Genomic DNA, 20,142 nt, shown 5'->3' with positions numbered 1-20,142 from the left:
AGATGTGAGGAGAGAGTGAGAGCTTGTTTAATTCTCCTCTGAATCTTTTTTTTACAGGATATACTAAAATACCCCTGATAAGCACATTTGATGGCATGCCAGCCAAACATAAGATACACTTCAAGATAATGAGGCCGTCAACAATTACATTATAACTAGACCCAGTAATTTTACTATATGGTGAAGCAATATGTTGATTGGTTTGGTGAAAACATGATGAGAACTTCAAGACAGCTTGGTGCCCTTCCTCATCGTTTACTTGTGCATATACTTCTATAGTACCTATCTTCAGATGACACTGCTATTCCATTAAGTTTTATATGGTATTCTCTTATGAACTTCAGGTTTTTACATTTTATTGCAACTCATCCTTAATTATTGACAGTTGAGTCCCTGCGAGTTACTTAATTCAAGGGACAAGTTCCGTCAAGCACCTCCAACAGCTGTTCCTCACACAAAATATGGTGAAGTGGAAGGATATTTTGGAGTTCTTATTACTCTTTACCATATAAGAAAATTACTTTCAAGCCATGGAATAAGGCCAGCATATGAGATGCTTGAAGAGAAGTTGAAACAGGGGTATGTGCTTCACCTTCATTTAAAACTTTATACACTGATAAACGATGCTGCTCATTCTTTTGCCTTAAGTTGATGTCCATGGTTTTGAAAAGCTTAATTCTATTTTTTTTTCAAGTGGGGCTTAAGGTTTAAAGATCAGTATCATATTCTGGATTGCTTTTGGGCAATACCAATCTGGATCGGTGATCCAGATGGAAAAGAAATTATTAAGATAACATAGATTCGATCGGATGATCTGATACTTTGAATTCATGTGACAAGTAATAACTATTTTTTATTCCTTTTAAATTCCAGGGCTTCTGCGAGACTTCTTAGTAAGAATGAAGTAATATGGAAGGCGAAACTCCAAATGGAGCGAAGTTTGTCTCATGGTGCACCAAATCCCAAATTGGTGAAAATGATGGAAATATTGACCGATCATTTCAGTATGAATATTGTTCTTATTTTGTTATTTATCAATCAAAGTTCTTATTTTGATCTGCATGACATATAATCACTCCCTTTTCTTTATATTTTCCCTGCATGCATTTCATAGTTAATTATGAGTCATGAGGACATGTTTATACTCTTTTTAAGCCTGTTGGAGAAAAATACACAAACAGACTTAGATGGTGGGTTTTACATACTGGGTCCCATTACTTTGCACTGCAGGGCCAACTATATGGAGCAGCTGATAAGGCTAGCATTTAACTAGCTAAAACCTGGTTTAATTGTCAGTGATTAATGTTTCATACCTACCAATTTTTGCTTGGATTGTGGCCTTGCTCAAATATATTCCTTACTTTAAACTAGTTTCACAAGGATTTTAGGGGGATGAAGGGACAGCTTCATACAGGGGCACAGAGGATGAAGAGGAAGTTCTTCACTTAATGAGAAATACTGGATTGATTGCTGCACTATTGAGGTAAATAACATGGCATTGCCATTGGTATGAGCAGTTGGTGAGGCTTATCCTGGTGATCACCTTGCATTCCCTACTCAATTTTGAAACCCCTCACTCATGGCCTAAGCTAATCCACATGACCTTAAGTCTGTCATTGAGAATTTAGGTGTGCAATTGATCTGCAAGACAAAAGCAGGGTGCGCTCACGTGTGTTGCATTGTAGAGACACAGAATTAGGATTTGGAATTTGTACTCTTTGTCAGTTCAGACACACTCCTTGAGTCTGTATAACCTCTCATAGCATGAATGGGGGATTGTCCAAACACATTGTGGCTGCCTCTTTATTTTACCTTTGTTTGGGCTTTCCTCCTTTTTACGAAGTTGATGTAGCACCACCCCTTTGGCTTGCAACTGGTTATGCCATTTAGTTGGCTATTGGGATGAACAGAATCCCATCCCTGCAGCTGCATAAAAAAAGTTCTGAAATAATTATTTCTCTACCAATTTTTATAGGATAGTAGATTTATGGAATAATCCTGAAGGTTTTTCCCTTTGTTGCATTGTACAGTTTACATAAAATGTTTAGACCCTGCATATCAATATATATATATATATATATTTTATCTATGTGGTATTCTACAAATGGCAGAGACATGTCTCTGAACCGCAAAGAAATAAGGTAAAAAAAAATACGCATCCAGATCCTGATCCTTGTAAAAGAGAGAAACCACAACCTTCTCAACTAGAAGATATGATACCTTTCACCAGAGAACTGAAAACGTCAAAACCCTCAATTTCTGTGTTAGCCTCCATCTACTTCATTGAATCATCTGTGTTAGCCTTCATCCTTTTTTTTATTGGTGAGCATGTTATGCTAGTGGAACTCGATGTTCATCTCCTCCAGTCTCATTGCTCCTCAATTTCAACGTCAGGTGAAGGCTATATTATAGCTTGATATAAGTAATATAATCTCTTAACTCCAAGGCAAGCTTTTGAAAGTAAAAGTAAACTCCTTATGCAATCTTTGGGTGCCTTCATGGAACCATTCTCTTTTTCTATGTCAGTTTATATTTTTCTCCTGCCTAACTAAGCGCTTTTTTTTTTTTTTTTAAACTCGAATATTATCTGGGACCCAGGCTATCCCCTAAAATATTATTAAGAGTTAAGAAATCATAAAAGGGTTGCAATGGGGAGACATAGCCCACCTTACCCCAGCCCTGAAGATAATAAACACTCCCTCACACTCACTAGAAACCCAACACCAGAAATCCATACAAAAAACCAAAAAGGAATTACTGTCTGAACATTGCATACCAGCTTTGGCTTCTCGAATAATCATATTCAAAGCCCTTGGGAGATTCTGATTAGCATGGAACAAACCATTTCTAGAAGCTTCACGTGCCAAATTAGCCAGCCAATTGGCAACCCGGTTGCTTTCACGGCAAGAAAGACATTTGAACCAAGCGTTGGACTGTCTAAGGCAGAAGATCCGAATTCTACTATTCTTTGTGAAAGTATTGCGAGATCATCAGTAAATGACGTATCATGTATGTTTACTGCAAGGGAAGCCATAAAACAGTGCCATAATTGCAAACTATGGAAATTGAGAAGGTGAGCTGTTATCTCAGCATCATCTTGCAAATAGGGCAGTGGTTTTGCATAATTTTGCTCCATCAAAATCAACCCCACGTCCCCACACCCCACCCCCACCCACCACCCAGCCACCCAAAAATAAAAAATAAAAAAATAAAAAAAAGAGAGGAAAAAATTTCACACCAAATAATTTGTCATCTGCAGTAGTACTCTGCCATAGGAAAAGGTAGACCGTAAAAGATTGATATTATACTTTGAAGGGAATATTTAGGCCAAAAAGTGAATTGGGCAGTGAATGCTGTTGCTCCTTGTTCATTTCTTCCAGTGGTGGAGATGGGACCCAAGGCTTCTAAAAAAAAGGAGGAAATTGTTAGTTATGTTCTCTGCTGGTCCTCCTTGACTATGAAAAATTGTAGGCATCCCAACGGCCCCAAACTGCTTAAATCAGGTAAAGTACAAAATAGAAGGCTTCAGAAATTGGGCACATGTAAGATTCTGACATTTTCTTATAGACAAGTACAATGAAGGAATATAGAAGATTTTGGTGTGGCTGAGGGAAAATCCAAACTGTTGGAAATTGTGGATCCATCATAGGGATGTGGTTTGTTCGAGGCTGTTAGATGATGAGCTATACCAACTACGGGAAGCAAGTGTGGGGAGTAGTGGAAGAGCAACGAAGTTGAGACGAAAGGGAAGTGATTGGAGGGAGCTAAAACAATAGGTGTTTAAGCACCAAAATGTACACACTAATTTTTAATTGGTGCTTATTAGACATTAATACTGAACTTTTCTGATTCTGCTTCGACTAGTGGAAGGAGAAATGCATACCAAAAAATATAATAAATGCATTTATGTAGTAAATTTTCATTGTTACGTCGCATCTGGACCCACTTTCTTCTTTCAAACATTGATCAGTCTGCACATGTTCTTTTATTCTCAGAAAAATCATTTTGATTCTTACTTTCTTTTTATCCATTAAAATTGCTCAATTTGGTGCCATTGTATTTGGTATAGTATTACAGGTTTTGGTCATGGTTATTTGAAATTTGAAACTTAAGGCAGTCTATTTATTGGTGAAATTTATCTTACAAGGTGTTGAACCGTAATTGGTTCTCCCTCCCTTCTGTCTGTTAGAAAAGTTCAATTTGATTACATTTTCAAAACAATAAATTATATGATCATTTTTGTTTTTGGATCTTATGTTTTCTTGATGTTGTTTGACTTTGTCTTCCTTCCCCTGATTGGCTATATGGGTATTTGGTAGCAGAATCCAATGATCCAAAGAAATCAAGAGTGATCATATTCTCAAATTTCAGGGGAAGTGTCAGGTGAAATATTTTTATAAACCCAATAAAGCATGAACCACGGTTTTAATAGGAGTCCAGGAGCTTCAGCTTAATTACATTTGAAATCATTTAGGGACATAATGGATTCTCTGTCAAAGATCGGGGAGTTAATCAAAGCTACGGAATTTATTGGTCAAAGCTCAGGTTTGATATAATTTTTTCCTACAACTTATCTCCTTGCTACAAATTGGCACTTTTAGTATATACTGAATTTCAGCAGCTCAACCTAGTCGCAGCGAGGCACAATTAATGTTAACTGTAATCCTCATGAAACCACTTGACTTACACTTGACCTTGCATTGGAAAGATTCCCCTCTTGACAGCAATCCAGAAGTTGAAAAGGTGCCTCTTTGTATTATGGACCCTTGTAATCTGAGAGCTTATTTCATGGTTTTGTGTACAATCATACAGTTTTTTGAGAGGCTACAATGAAATCAACTTTAAACCTCACCTTCCAATGGCAGAAGTCTCTTTTCACGACAATCAAGTGATTAAAAAGAGCCTCTCATTGAATTGAGACTTAACAGTACCATTTTTTTTTTTCCACTTAATGCATTATCATGAATCTTCTTTATTTGCCTTGTTTTTTCAGATTGTAAATTTAGAATTCTGCTGTAAGCTTTTATTTGAAGAATGTATGAAAGCTGAAATTGTGAAAGTATGTTGAATGGTTTGATGTTGGAAAAATTTCGAGCTTTCCTGGTTTCCCTGGGGCCAGGTTTCTAATTATAATATCATTTTGGTAGTAAACCTATTTATAATCCTATCTGATATCTGACTCAGAACTAGTCTCTGACTTAAACTGACATGCTAATATTGACCCTGACTAACAGTAAATTAGACAGATTCATGTCCAACTCTAGGATGTAACACTATGATCCTTTTCTTAATACCCACATTGATTTTGGTTGAATGCTTTTGCCACATCAAGATCCTGCCATGTCTCAGAAATAATATCATCTTTATATTTTTAATAATCAGAACTATATTTAGTTTCCTGAACTTTGTCCAAGATTCAATCATCATTACAAGTTTTGCTTTGATATTAAACTAATGCAGGATCTTTTAAGCAACTAAGGAAATATATAAATGATGTTTCCTTGAGGGATGGGGTGGGATATAAAGAAACCACAATGACACGACGTATGCAGGAAGTAAGAAGTTGTATGGATGGGTAATTTAGGGTCAATATTTTGAGGAAACTAGTATAATTAGTAATGTAGTAATGCAGTAATGCAGGCAGGTGTCAAAGAACCTACCTTAGGCCTGTCGTAATGGACCATTAGAATAAAATAAAAGATCTGATCTTGATTCCAGAAGGAAGATTCAAATGCAGTAGTAAGTGAAAACCATAAACCAGATTGCAATTCTCCCATTGGGTATTGGAGACATGTACAAAATGTGGTGGGGGATATGCAACGCCCCGGCCCCATTAACCTTGCACAATATTGTCCTCTTTGGCCCATGGACCTCAAGGCTTTAAAACACGTTGTGCCATGTTAAGGAGGGTAGATGTTATCAACTAGCCTAGTAATCTCCCCTAGGCGATGTAGGACTAAAGTTTGCACACACTCACCGATTTCCCAAACCCCTTGGTACTTTCTATATTCTTGGTGGGGACACCTCACCGATCTCCCAAGCGGGTCTGATACTTGCCATATTCTTGGGTGTCAGTGTGTCACAGGATATGCTGAATATAAGGAGAAACTAGGAACAATAGAAAAGGAGTTTCACTCTGTCATCAAATATTTAAGGTAGGGATCAGATAAGGCTAAACCAACCCTCTAATTATTGGTGAGTCCAATGAAACAAATATGATAGATCAAACAGTTTTGCAAGAATTTTCAGATTTTAGCAGAGATCCGAAGAAAAAGATGAATCTGGGATTGAATTCATTTCTGGAACACAACAACAACAACAACAACATCAACAACAACAAACTAAGCCTTATGCTTAGATGTTTCTTGGGTATTGAAGTTGTTCGTAGTACAAAAGGTGTTAGTCTCTCTTAGAAGAAGTATGTACTTGATCTTCTATTTGAGACTGGGATGTTGGGTTCTAAGCTTGTGGATACTCCTCTGGATCCTCATTTGAAGCTTGGAGTGTGTGAAGACATAATTTGTAGACAAACATTAATACAAACAACTTGTTGGAAAGCTTATTTATTAAACCATTATCTGACATTCTATTCCATTTTCTGTGGGAACGGTGCTCCCGAGAAAGGTCTTTTTTATTGGCGTCGTGGTCATATGGATATTATAGGTTACTTTGATGCTGATTGGGCTGATGCTGATACTGATCGTAAATCTGCTACTGGGTGTTGTATGGTTGTTGGTGGAAATCTTGTTACATGGAGGAGTAAGAAGCAAACTAAAGTGGCTTAGTCAATTGCAGAAGCTGAGCACAACAATATGACACATATGACAACTGAAATGATGTGGCTGGAATCTCTCATTTTGGAGTTGGTGGTTCTCAGTTGCTACACCTATGAAGATGTATTGTGATAATCAAGCTGCGATTTATATTGTCAATAATCCAGTTTTCTATGAGAGGGCTTAAGCATATTTAAGTTGATTATCATTTTCTGAGAAATGCAGTTATGCAAAAGCTGATTTCTTCCACTCCGTTTGTCAACTCAAGCGATTAACTTGGCGTATGTTCACTAAGGAATTGTTTAGACCTGTGTTTCATAGTGGTTGTTCCAAGCTGGGTTCGAGAGATATATATACTCCAGCATGAGGGGTAATGTTAAAGTGTATTGTAGGATAATGTTCCGTGGGATACCGTGGGATGGTTTTTTTTTTTTGGATCTACTTATCCGTCATGCTCCATAATGTAGATAAGTTACTTAATGGGCTTATTTTATTGCAAATAAGCCTTAGGTTGGGTTATGTATGTGTTGGGCCTTTGATACCATGGGTTTTCTTTGTAATGGGCTACTTTGATGGGCTTAAAATATGGGTAGAAAGTAGGAAAGTGGGATTTAATTCATTAGTTTAGTTAGAGTCCTGTTTTGAGTCTATTTCATTTGTTATTTCAGTTTTCTACTTAGTTTAGGTTTCTCAATTAGTTAAGGATTGGGTTAGGCCTTTCCTTTTTAAGGTTTGAGTTAGTTTTGAATCTTCTATATAAGTTTGTAAGGGACTACAACATTGAACACGAATTTATTAATGAAAAAAAAGAAAGATGGCTTATGTTGTTGTGTTGTGAGATACAGTTGTGTGAGATGCCCTAGGTAGATGCTTAAACCTGAGGGGTGAGATGTCCATTCCCTAGTTCTTCTTTTCTCTTCTCAACCCTCCATCGAATTCTCTTTCTTTTCTTATTTTCCTTTTATTTGTTTGCTGTGAGAGACTGTTTGAGAGTTAGAACTAAGCCTTTGGAGGACATCTTCTCTATTCAGCCAGAATTTCAGATCTTGCCTACGATTAGGATCACTTGTGATTTTAGTTCTACATTACTCCATGGGACTTTGACTACAACTACTAGAGAGGGAGGGGAGGGGAGGGGAGGGGAGTGAAAGGGGTGCCTTTAAGGCACAAGGTGAAGGCAGGAGAGTGGAACCCATGATCTCGTGAGATTCTGCACTCTATTGGCAAGCACAGACCAATTGAGTTAGCAGTTGTCTTCGGATAATGTTCAGTTGTAATTAGTTTATTATTTTCCTTTTAGTTATTTACTTCTATTGTAGTTAGACTTAGACTCTCAATAGGTTTCCTATTAAGATTTGATCACTTGATGTAATATACAAAGCTAGACCATGATAGAACACAATCAATTCCTATCGTGGTTCTAGCTCCCCCTCTCTTCTCCATCTTTTTTCACTGCTCTCTTTCTTCTTCCTCTCTCTTATAGTTACTGTTTTACAGGTTTGGTATAGTGTCACAAAAAGTAATGCCCCAAGTATCATACATTATGGGAAAATGTGACGTCAATCCAAGATATTGGCCATATTTTATACATTTTGTGATATATTTTGTATCTATCAACAAATCTTTTGTACATATAGCCTCTGATAGAATTCACAAATTCATTAACCATTTCTCCCACTTATTTTTAATTTTTTTATGATGAAAAATAGTTGTGTGAGAAGAATTGAAGGGAATATTGTTCAGTCTCAAAAAGTGAAGTTTCTTATTGTTTAAAATTTTAACAGGAAAGGCTTTGAAAGGGCAGACACAGAAAGTACAACAGGCTGTTTTACAGGTAACCTTGTAATCCTTGTTTCTATTTCTTATTTATACCTGTGTAAAGTTGCTTCATTATTCACATGCAGAAATTCCGTGCTGGTGGATACAATGTAATTGTTGCGACATCAATTGGTGAAGAAGGTCTTGATATCATGGAAGTTGATCTTGTAATATGCTTTGATGCCAATATCTCACCTTTGAGAATGATCCAGCGCATGGGTAGGACAGGAAGGAAACAAGATGGAAGAGTTGATATCCTTTTGGCTGAAAGTTGCACGCTTTCCTCTGGAATGGAATACTGAAAATTGATGAGCATGGACATACAATTAACTTCCTTTTTGGTTGTGTTCCTCTCCCCACAAGAAGTGGGAAAGAAAAAAAATCAGACATCAACTCTCACATGGGATTTCTTTTATGCTTCTTAATATTAGCTTCCTTGACAAGTGGCACTAGTTTTAGCTTGCGAAGGATCAGAACTGAAGGGATACTTGCGAAAGAAAGCTAGCGGCAAGGCTGTAAGGAAACACATGCGTAATGGGGGGATGCACTGTTTCGATTTCCATTCCAGTCCCAGGATGGTAACTACACAAGGTTCCTCTTTTTCTTTTTTTGATTTAATATTCTTGCGTTTATAAAGTTAAAATCATTTCTTGTTTTAGATTCCGCATATTTGCAAACCAGAAGTTCAGTTTGTTGAATTCTCAATTGAACAATATGTTCCTCGTGGAAGGAATGTGAAAGATGATCCTGAGCACAGCTCCTCATTTATACACAAAATCTCAGATGCTGAGGCTGAATTAATTGCAAAGCACTTCGATGCTTCGACAGAGGGTACATGGAGACCATCACTTATCGCTTTTCCCAACTTCCAGGCATTTCCTTCCCCAATGAATAGAATAATGCACTCATCCAGAACAGGGATGCTGATTGATGCCATGCAACATTTAAGAGGGCTGTCACTTTCAAAGGATATCAAAACCCCTTTGGATGAGGTTGAGGATCTATTTTCTATAGAGCCATTTTTCTTCAATGTATTTCAAGGATTTTCATATAATTGTGTATTTTCATTTGGTTTAGGGTGCAGTCTCTCCATGTCAAGGGTTGGAAGCTGACAATGTTACAGAATATGACAAGGATGGGAAAGGTATCACCATTCATTAACTGATAAAAATTCTTGCCTAGCTCAAACTTGCGATTGGGAAAGTTATCTCAGCTTAATTAAGGGGAGGAATTTATGATTTATTTCTTAGTATATCGGGAAGGTTTCTTTTGCCATAGTTGTGATAAAATATTGGTAGCTTTTCTCTAATAGTCATGTTCTGCTGTTTTGCTATCTGGTTTGGATATTGATTTTATTCTTGAAATTATATTGAAATTGTTGAAATGCTGCTAAAGAATGGTCAGATAATTGATTGATCCTGGAATTGCACAAATTGATTCTGCTTGTGTTATTTGTTCAAGTTGCTTCAAATTTTATAAAATGGATTGATATATTTGGTTCCTGCCGGTCCCATTAGTCCATTTCTTTTGGAATTGGTTTAGCTTTGAAATAATCCTATATCAATCTGCTTGGGTATGGTTGAGATACTAGAGATGTATGGATGATTATCATTGCCCTATATGTGGAAGCGGGGTTAAAAAAGCAAACTACAAGCCTTGTATGCTAAAAACATTTCTTTAGTTGGTTTCTGGGGTTTTCTAAACATAGCATGATTTCTAATTGTTTATGGATGGTTAGGGGTTTGAAATAAGAATACGATGGGCTTTCCTGGGATAATCATGTATCTAGCAACCACACACATGATACTGAAATAAAAGTATTAAGCTTATTTGCAGGCAGTAATTATCCCAAGGATGATAAGATAAAAATGAAAATCTCGACTCTTTAAACCATTGTTATCATGGCGACAAGGTGAGCCAAGGCAGTGGCCAGGTGCTTAGCAAGCTAGACGTGCCTAAATGAGTAAGGTTCAAAATATCGATTACGACCAGGGTTTTGACCAAGGTTGAAACCAAAATATTTCGCAAAATATTGAATTTTTGGTCGAGATTTTGTACATTTTGGCAGAAAAAAGGAGCAAATAAAAAAGAAAAGAAAAGAAAAAGAATATTGCATTTCGGTTTTCAATACGTTAAAATTTTGCCTTCAAACTTTAGGGAAAGCATATTTAAGCATGATAACACATTCAAATCATTAGATTGGGGAGAAAAAAAACACAAAAAATTGTAGTTTGGCTTGGGCCCCTAGGTTGCTAGTGTATGTTGTAGCCTACTGTATCCTTCTCTCATATAACCATTTTCCACACATTCTTAAGTACTGAAAAATACATCATCCAATAGAAGCATTTGAAATATTATTAAAAATGAAGAAATAGCCTGATTTAACATCCTCTTGAGCCTCCCCTGTCCTCCATGCCCAACCACCTTCCAGTGGCCCCTGCCACTGTTACCCTCTCCTCCCAGCCCCCTCGATCGACTTGGGTCACTTAGACGATGCGACAACTATGGCTCTGGGGCCTAGACCAGAAGCTAGTTACTCTTTTCACTGTGGCCCTTTTGGTGATCCGTAGACTACTAATCAAATTGGGTAGTGATCCAAGAAACCAATCCGTAAATTGGGGCTTTTCATCTGGGCAAAACCAATGGTTATATACTCATTAGGCTCTGGGAAGTTTAAAATTGTTACATCCTAATACATATTGACATGCCATACTAATCTTGCAACTACGAATGATAATTCTCAACTTATATTCCTTTCATAGCTGCTTAACTTCTAATAACTGAAAATTCCACATGCATCTACAGATTCGATTAGCATCCAGATCTATCCAGAGGCAAACATACAGAGAGATATTTCTCATGAAGCTTCCCCTCAGGGAACCACAAGGAGTAAGGAGGAGATTTATGAACCAGATTCTTTAACCCAGAAACATCCTCCTCACTGCTTCTTATTTGCAGCAGATTTTGTATCTATTGGTGCCCATGGGAGGGTCCTGATTGCGTCTGTCCCTGTGCTTCCTTTGGCTAGAAAATCTAATGAGACTGTTAAATCAGATAGCAAAGACCTATTGAGATGCATGAAGCAAGATCCCTTTCCTATGATATCTTCTGGTGATCACAGTGAAACACATATCCAGACCAAACCAAACTTGATAAACTCTGCTGAGACTCGATGCAAAAACCATGATTCTGTGCTAAATTCCTGTTTGGGAAACTGTAATGATCGTCGGGAAAACTCACTGCATGGATTAGAGAGCACTGTGTTGAGGACACCGAAACCATACAGAATGTTTGTGGTAAATTCAGAAGACAGCACTCTTGTGACACCAGATACGGCAAATAGACCACCAACATTGTTTGCTAATGAGTCCGCAAGTGATTGCAAGGATGTGGAGCTGAGTCCCCGACTTACTAATTTGATGGAGAGAGGGCTTGTTCCAGAGTCTCCTATTGGTGAGACTAGTAACTATTCCCATCCAAAAGAGCATACGGTTTGTGTAAGTTTCCAATGTGAGGATGAATTCTGTTGTGCACATCCTAAGTGTTCTCCAGATGTAGCTGGGAAGACTGTTAAAAATTGTACTGTTCTCTCTGCGAAGAAATCTAATTGTGAAGGGAGAAAGAATAACTTTTTGTCTCCGGAATGTGTTTCCCCAGCCAAATTATGTACTGACATCTCATCAAAAAGTTTAAATTTTGATGGGAATGGAAATGTCAAGATGGACAATGGTCCCAATTTGAAAGCATATGTCGCTGCTTCGTCATCTGATGGAAAAATTCAAACTCCATTATGCACAATGAGAAATAGTGCCAATGCCGAAGGATGCACGTCAGGTTCTCCAGTCAACGAGGCAATTCATACTCCGTTAGTTAATCTAACCAACAGCAGTTGTAGTAAAGATTGGCGCTTGAGTTCTGGAGAGGCATCAAAGGATGTTCAGCAAACACGCAAGTTTAAAAGGTTGCGCAAGTTTGGGGACTTTGGAGGAAAGAAGCCTTCCAAAGCTATGAAAGAAAATTACAAAGGACCTATAAAGAACCTTGGCAGGTCCTTTAGCAAATCTAGCCCACCGAAGCACATCAGAGGTAATAACGATTTCTTGCGTCAATTACTGTGTTTAAACATAGTGCTTCATTTTGGTGGAATATTATATTTCAGATGCTGCTCAAGAAAGATGATATAGGTCTTCTAGTTTTATCCTTCTCCAACCAAGTAGCCCATTTCGTTTATCTCTGAGCTGGAGTCCTGATAATGATAGTTCTTGAAATTTGAATTAGTCTAATGGCTGTTACTTCCATTGAAGTAGATATTATGTCTTGATCTTATTGGCATCACTGAGCTGTTGTTACTGCATCCAGGTAAGCAGAAAGTTTCATTCACCCATGCCAAAGACTTTATCGAGGAGGAAGCTGAGTAAGATCATTGTTGCTTGTTTATATGATTTTTCATTCTGTCAAACAAGATATTTGCTTTTGCTTTTATTTGCTTTGTTCATTCTGAATGGAATTGTCTGGGAGTTTCTGGTATGGTGTGTTGAGGCTAGGGGAGACGGACATAACAAAAATTCCAATGACTTCTTTGAATTTGGTTCTTCTCAGGGTATCTTCAGAAGTAGAAGTATCTGATGATGAAGAGGATGATAGAGACAACAGTTCATATGATGATAGTTTCATAGATGATAGAATAAATCCTACTGCTGGAAGTACTCAAGCAGCTGCTGGAGTTGATATGATGGCAATTTACAGGTCAGAAAAGAAAGGAGAACTTTCTTCTAATATAGTAATATTATGCTATTGATCTTGTCCTTGGTTTATTAATTTTCCACTTCTTTGCAGTCAATTGTCTCTTGTATGAATTGTTAGTAAGGAATTGGTATCTGTTTCAATTAAAATTTGAAGTAAACATGACCTACCTTGTAAGAGAGAGCAGATAATCAGAGCCCTTAGACATGAAACTTAGGGGTTACAAGTAACATGTAATTGCTTTGCAGAAAATATTCAAAAAATAAATCACCATTTCCAGGAGGCAAAAGCAGCTCAAATGGTGTTGTTTTTTTGTGAAACTGAGAAAGTGATCATCATGTGCATGATTGGTGAAAGTAGCAGAAAAAGGTACAGGTAGATATGTTTTGATTTCTATTTGGTATGTTCTCTCTCTCTCTCTCTCTCTCTGAAATATTAGACAACCTAAAAGAACAAAGGGCAGGCCAAAGATTACCTGGGAATAAGTAGTGATAAAGATAAGGATGCCTTAGCTTCAACAATAGAGAAAAACAGGATTCATGTAGCCAACCCTATTTATTTGGGGGAAGGCTTAGTTGAGTTGAGTATCACCGTGAAATCTGAATTTTGCATGACTGAGTAGTTCAGACATTGGACTAAACTGTAAACTTGTATCCAAAACTTCAAGGGCATGAATGGTTGGAAATGAAGAAACTCTTTGGTGTTAAGAGTTTGAAGAGATTTACATTTTAGAATGTCTGATGAGATACCTGAACTTGGGTATTCTCTTCAAGATGTTACCTGCACAGATGCTGCTAGGGGTTCTTTGAAGAGTGGTGAACAAATCATCGATCAATTTCATATTTACAGGGATAATTTGATATCTTGGAAAACAAACAGCCATTCAAAACACAGGTACACAAGGTCAAGGATTAATGGGAAATTTGTTATAATACAAATGGATAACTATGCTCACTAATTTAACCCAATTTTTTGAAGATGGATTTCTAGAGCATAACCAATTTAGGGTGAGTGTCTTCATCATAAAGTATAGTGTCTTCATCATAAAGTATACACATTTTGGCCATATTTTGAGTCCGACTTGACCCTAGTTCCTAAATGCCCCCCTCTTTGGTCAGAATTTGTCTGTTCGCGGTGATACTTTAGATGGAAGCTTGTGAAGGTTTGGGGAATATTGCGGGTGCTAACCAAGCTGCACTTGTGGTGAAGGGTCTCATTAGTGATCATTGAGTCAAATGCATTGATTCGTGGATTAGAGAAGGTAGGGAAGGTTGATATGCAAGATTGGTTTGGAGTGGCTCTATGACCATGGAGTTTCATGGTAGGGGCTTTACCAAGGCAATTTGCTGTCTTTGTTGCTATCTATGTGGGATTCTTTAATTTTAAATAAGTAAAGCATTAACGTAATTGGTAAGGGTCATGGGCTGACAATGATAGACTTTGAAGGTACTGGCATGGTCTCCTTGTAAAGTCAGTGGGTGTTGTCCTGCAGGCATGGTATCAAATCCCAGTCACTTCCTAACCAAAAATTTAAGGGCAGAAGGAGTTTTTTAAGCTGGCTGGGATGTGGCCTGCCATATCTGTTTACATTCTGTTATCGATCTTTGTTGTAACACCCAGTAATTAGAAAATGTAATATCTATAACCTATAATATAACACCCATTAATTAAAACATGTAATATCTATAACCGATAATATTATTCTAAGTATATACTAAAAGTAGTAAACAATATAATTTCTTTAATTCTTGATTGTTTTGACATGCAAGCACTGAAATCTTGATAGATATCCTTTAGTATTTGTTTTAGATCTCCACAGAGTCTTTCAATGAGCTGTCATGCAGTGCTGACAATTGAATGCTTAGTTGTGACTGTCATAACATGGCCTATTTCAATTGACTACTCCAGAAGTGCATACTGACATCATCCACCCGACTCTAATTGCATGCACAGAACCTGCTTTATAAATAATTGAGCCAATATTTCTAAATGGATGTCTTAGGTATATGTTTTTTGTAAGTCATATTTTACTGGTTTGACTAGAGTCCAAATTCATGTATTTTTTTATTTGAGATTTCTTTTTATGTGCATGGTTAAATTCAATTTCCAATCAACCTGTAGTGACTTCCTTCCAAGGCCTAGAATTTCCATTATATTATACCGTATTCTTTCTTCCGGTCGATGAAGACCATATGGAAAATTTTCCCTCTCAAACTTCTACCAATTGGTAAAGAAGTACCTCAATGTGTAAGCTCTGTTTCATGGAGTAGGACTAGTTTTGATTATCTTGTTTTTAATCTTTGGGTTTCTAAGGATTGTCATTCTCTTCAGAAGGTGTAAGGTACTTCCACTATTGTAGCATACTGATCATAGTGCCATACTCTCAAGAAGGCTGTCTTTAGTTATCTATTTTACAATTTAACCAAAATTATGACTTACCAGATATTTCTGAAAGTTCTAATTTCTTGTTCTTGTATTATCCCAAGATACATGCGGCTTAATGCAACTGTAGTAGTGCAGTAATCCTGATAGCCTAGCTGTCAAGGCGTCGCCTAGGTGCCGTTTGCTGGAAAGGCGCCTTGGCTGCCTAGGTGGCATCTTGACATGCTTTGTTGGTGTCGCCTTGATTATTCCCTCCTCCAATGCCAACTATGTCTAATACTGCTACAGATCAACCATTTTCCTTCAATGTCTCTTTCCATGAACTACTTATGTCTTTTTAATTAATATAATTTCTTTGATGCTTGTTGCTTGTTTTATTCTGATTTGTGCTGTATCTGATAACTGAACTTAAAAATCCTGAGGAACAGGCGTTCTTTGCTCACCCAATCTCCAAGAGAGAACCAGCGAGACCGTTTGACCAACTTTAGTCCTGACTTGTTGCAATCTGCCAGAGTGGCTGATTCTGGAAGTTGTTCTTCGGAAAAGGTCAAATATTCGCTGCAGACTCCTCAAACTGGCTTATATTCTGGAAATCTGTCAGATGGGAGCAATTCTGTTTCTTATCAGATGGGCTTAGAGAAGAATTCCTTAGTGACTGTGCACGGTGAAACGGACAGCATGCAAAGAGAAGAAAGCAAGATAGAGAGGAGAAAACGAAAACTAAGTTTTATCCAAGTTGGTTCTGTTCCTAAAAGTTGCTTACGGCAGGAAGGATTGTTTCAATCATTAGCCACTGGCACTACATCTCTTGACGTTCAAGCTTTGAGAGATAATACAAACGGAGATGCCTTTGATGATGATCAATTTTATGAGGGTCTTGATTTTGATGAAATGGAGGCACAGGCTTCCAAACTTCTGCAGTTAAAGCCCGAGGTTCCAATAGAGGGTAGACAAATGGTTGATCTCAATCCATGCATTGAGGAAGGTCAGAATCTGAATTCTCCATCATTTGATCTTGGAATATGATGGCTGTGATACAAATGGAATTCATGCTGCTGAGACACGGCAAGGATATGACCGGGGAATGGCATTTTGAACTTGTAAACGAAGTGACTATCATAACATTGAATACTGCTGTCTTAAGAACATCTGAAAAGATTGGTGCTGCATATTGTCAAGAAAGGAATTGCATCAAGTCGAGATCAATAATCCATGGAGTTCACTTAAGTGATGGGATGAGCTTCTTAGTGGTGCAATATTGTATTTATGGTGTATAATGGATGGCAGTGTGGAGCAATTGAGAAATATATTCACTGTATATGTAATTTATAGCATCAGTTGTATCATAGGTACAAAGTTATAGAAAGCAAATTGTAAAGAAAGTTTCAATTGGTCAATTCGGCCAAACCTTTTGTATAGTTGGACTTTGTACAGTTTGAATCAGAAATTATGTTTTATACTTTATTTATATCCATTTCTTCTAGTGTGAGGGAGAAAGAACTGAGAAGTAAAGGTCTGGCAGAGTTTCAGAGTAGAGGGCAAAATCTAATGTAACCCAAGTTATATCATCCATACTTTTTGGTAACTTGTAGCTAACTTAGGGGTTGAAATGGTCCTACCTGAAAATTTTCATCTGAGATCCTAAATGGTCCACTGCCAAGGTTAGGTTTGCAAAGTCACATAATCTCTATTTCTTTGTTCTATTCCTTATTGCTGATTCCATCATTGCAGGCCAAGGAGTCAAAGACCATGGTTCAGATCTTCTCATACTTCAGTTTCGCTTCCAGGTTAGAGTGGAATTTGCAAATTTTTGCTGATTAGTATAGAGATCTGCATGAAGACTTCTTTGTTGTGTGGGATCATTTTGCCTTCTGGTGTCTCAGATGCAAAGATCTAGATGACCTTTTGTGCCTGAACTTTTGAAGGTCAACTGCATTTGTCTCGAATTCTTGACCGGTTTTGAAGATATTGTCGAACTCACTGATCAGCAAGTACCTCATCCGAACAATCCTCAAATCAAACCATTAATTTGTCTGGTAATTTTTTATCACTAGAACCCGTGGAAGCTGGGAATTATCAGTTCTATGGGCAATAATGGAATTCCTTAGTTGGAATTGTCAGGGTTCTGAGAGCCCCTTGAGAATTCGTTATCTGCTTAATTTTTCTCATATAGTGATAAATCAGATTTTCCTAACCATGCTGCCTTTGAACTGGCTATGTTCTCAACCATTCTAATGAGTGAAGCGATGGTGATTCAGTCGGGTATTCTTATAGAAGATAGTTTGGACCATCAAGCTGTTGAATTGGTCAACAAAGTTCTGATCTCTACCCTCATTGGCTAATGCGTCAACCTACCAATATCATTGGTTCCTAATATCTAAGATATTACTCAACCGACATCTAATTTAGGATCAGTACCTCTTTTATTCCAAAGAAAGGAAATAGTTTTGCTAGCTTCTTTGCGAGGAGGGTTTGGTCCCCGACTAGTAAAATTATTTGGCCCATTTCCACTCCACAGTTTCTGAAAATTTGTAATTCAGAATCCGTGCTTACTATTTACCAATTATTCTTATTAAAAGTTCTCAGTTTTTTAATCATTTAAATTTAAATTATGAAATTACAATTCTGTCTTAACTTCCACCAAGGAGGGTGTTAGCAAAAGGATATGTTAAAATTAGTCACAACTCATTTGTAACCCACTTTCGTCACAAATTATAATTTACAATTAAAAAAAAAAAAAACCTGATACATAAATTCTTGGACCGAGTTTCCCTCAACCTCGTCACCACTGGTGTGAATGAAAACTTGTGCCTATCTTCTTTCCTACGTCTTGTGGTTCATTTGTTTCATTGACAGTAGAAATTTATCTTCTAAAGATCAAATTGTCATGCGCTAAACCAAAGAAGGCCTCGGGGACTACCGGCCTCCCGAGTAATCTCAATATCTCTGCATATCATCTGAATAATGAACAAAACTTAGCTGCTGCCCGAGTTGTCCTCAAAGAAATAGAATCTTGAACGATATTTTTTAAATACTATAATCTAGGAAGATATTTGTGAACCAAAAAGGAAACGTGAATTATCCTATTTCTTTGACTGTGAGTAAGGGTTGCAGATAGTAAAACCCGAGTCTACAACTATCATATATAAATGTATAAGGTCAAGCTCTCCTGAGTTCATTTGGAAAAACTTACCATTCTCCACCATCTCTCTCTCTCTCTCTCTCTCTCTCTCTCTCATTGTAAAAGAACGATCGCTTCCCTTGACCCCTACATCAAAAGATTCACTACCCGCATTGTACCTTGTACCCAGACCCATAAACCACATACCAGATACCTACTGTACCATCGATTGCTTCCCTCAAATGTCCAAACTTCAAGTACTCCCTCCGAATACCTCCAAGCATCTCTCACATATGGAGACTTGGTTCATTCTCCTAAACACCCTATGCCTCTGTGCTGCCCTCAAACCTCTCCGTGATTTTCTCTCACACAACACAAAACCCGAAAACCCACCTAGTCCTTGGACAGTACTGTTAGATTTATAAGTTTAATTAATTATTCGGGTTAATTAAATGAGTGAGAGTCAAGTTGCATGAACCGATTCAGTCCATTTTAAGGATATGCTGATAATATTATAATTACCGGGTTTTATGCACCTACAACCATTATTCACTCTTCCTCACTTTACCACTACAGTGAGAGAACCAAGGTGGCTTAAGGGGCTACAGAAGATCCATAGCCAAGAGAGGGAAACTGTGAAGAACAACATCGATCGTCTTCAGCATCCCGGTGAAAAGTATAAATTGATCCTCTATGATTTCTATTAGACTTCATGTTCTTGTTTCTCCGTGGGATTTCGTCAACTATGGTTTCGGATTCGAACCCATAAGTAGTTCTAACAAGTACCTATCATTGGAAACTTCCTATGGCTCCCTAAGAACTTATTTAATCTCAACCCCATCCTTCGCAACCTCCATGCTAAGTAGGGCTCTATAGTTTCTCTCCCTATCAGCTCTTGCCCCAACATCTTCATTAGAAGCCCTTCCGTCGCCCATCAGGCACTTATCGAGAATGGATCCAGCTTCGCCGATCGTCCCTCTAGCCATTCCCCGCTTGGCAAGCAACGAGCCATTAACTCTGCTAGTTATGGTCCTTTATGGCGGCTCCTCCGCCGGAACCTCACCTTTGAGATCATCCACCCTTCTCGGCTGAACATGTATGGCATCTCACTTCTATGAAGTGAGATTATGAGTCCATACATAGTTTAAAAGGTACAATCCAAAACTGAGATTCATGATGACGTGTATATATATAAATATTTTTTCTTTTGGTAAAAAAAATATATATATATATATATATATCCAATCTAGCACCCTTTTTACCAAGAGCTAAGAGAGAGAGAGAGAGAGAGAGAGAGAGAGAGAG

The 20,142-nt window shown here is 37.6% G+C and overlaps 1 protein-coding gene across 3 annotated transcripts in view; it reads left to right on the top strand.

The window, feature by feature from the left end:
* Positions 1 to 17,184, top strand: part of LOC122061690 (DEAD-box ATP-dependent RNA helicase FANCM) — a 33,291-nt gene extending 16,107 nt beyond the window's left edge. For all 3 annotated transcript variants that reach the window (XM_042625106.1, XM_042625108.1, XM_042625107.1), the window contains 13 exons: positions 386 to 579; positions 874 to 1,004; positions 4,323 to 4,383; positions 4,475 to 4,545; positions 8,558 to 8,607; positions 8,678 to 8,843; positions 9,042 to 9,169; positions 9,251 to 9,583; positions 9,669 to 9,735; positions 11,397 to 12,677; positions 12,951 to 13,005; positions 13,191 to 13,337; positions 16,145 to 17,184. In XM_042625106.1, coding sequence (XP_042481040.1) covers positions 386 to 579; positions 874 to 1,004; positions 4,323 to 4,383; positions 4,475 to 4,545; positions 8,558 to 8,607; positions 8,678 to 8,843; positions 9,042 to 9,169; positions 9,251 to 9,583; positions 9,669 to 9,735; positions 11,397 to 12,677; positions 12,951 to 13,005; positions 13,191 to 13,337; positions 16,145 to 16,742 — 3,282 coding nt within the window. In that variant the 3' untranslated portion in view covers positions 16,743 to 17,184. The remainder of the gene's footprint in view (positions 1 to 385; positions 580 to 873; positions 1,005 to 4,322; positions 4,384 to 4,474; positions 4,546 to 8,557; positions 8,608 to 8,677; positions 8,844 to 9,041; positions 9,170 to 9,250; positions 9,584 to 9,668; positions 9,736 to 11,396; positions 12,678 to 12,950; positions 13,006 to 13,190; positions 13,338 to 16,144) is intronic.
* Positions 17,185 to 20,142: the final 2,958 nt, after the last annotated feature.

The sequence above is a fragment of the Macadamia integrifolia genome, chromosome 14 (assembly GCF_013358625.1).
Source record: "Macadamia integrifolia cultivar HAES 741 chromosome 14, SCU_Mint_v3, whole genome shotgun sequence".
In the NCBI taxonomy this organism is placed as follows: domain Eukaryota; kingdom Viridiplantae; phylum Streptophyta; class Magnoliopsida; order Proteales; family Proteaceae; genus Macadamia; species Macadamia integrifolia.
This window is presented reverse-complemented; position numbering and strand designations above follow the sequence as displayed.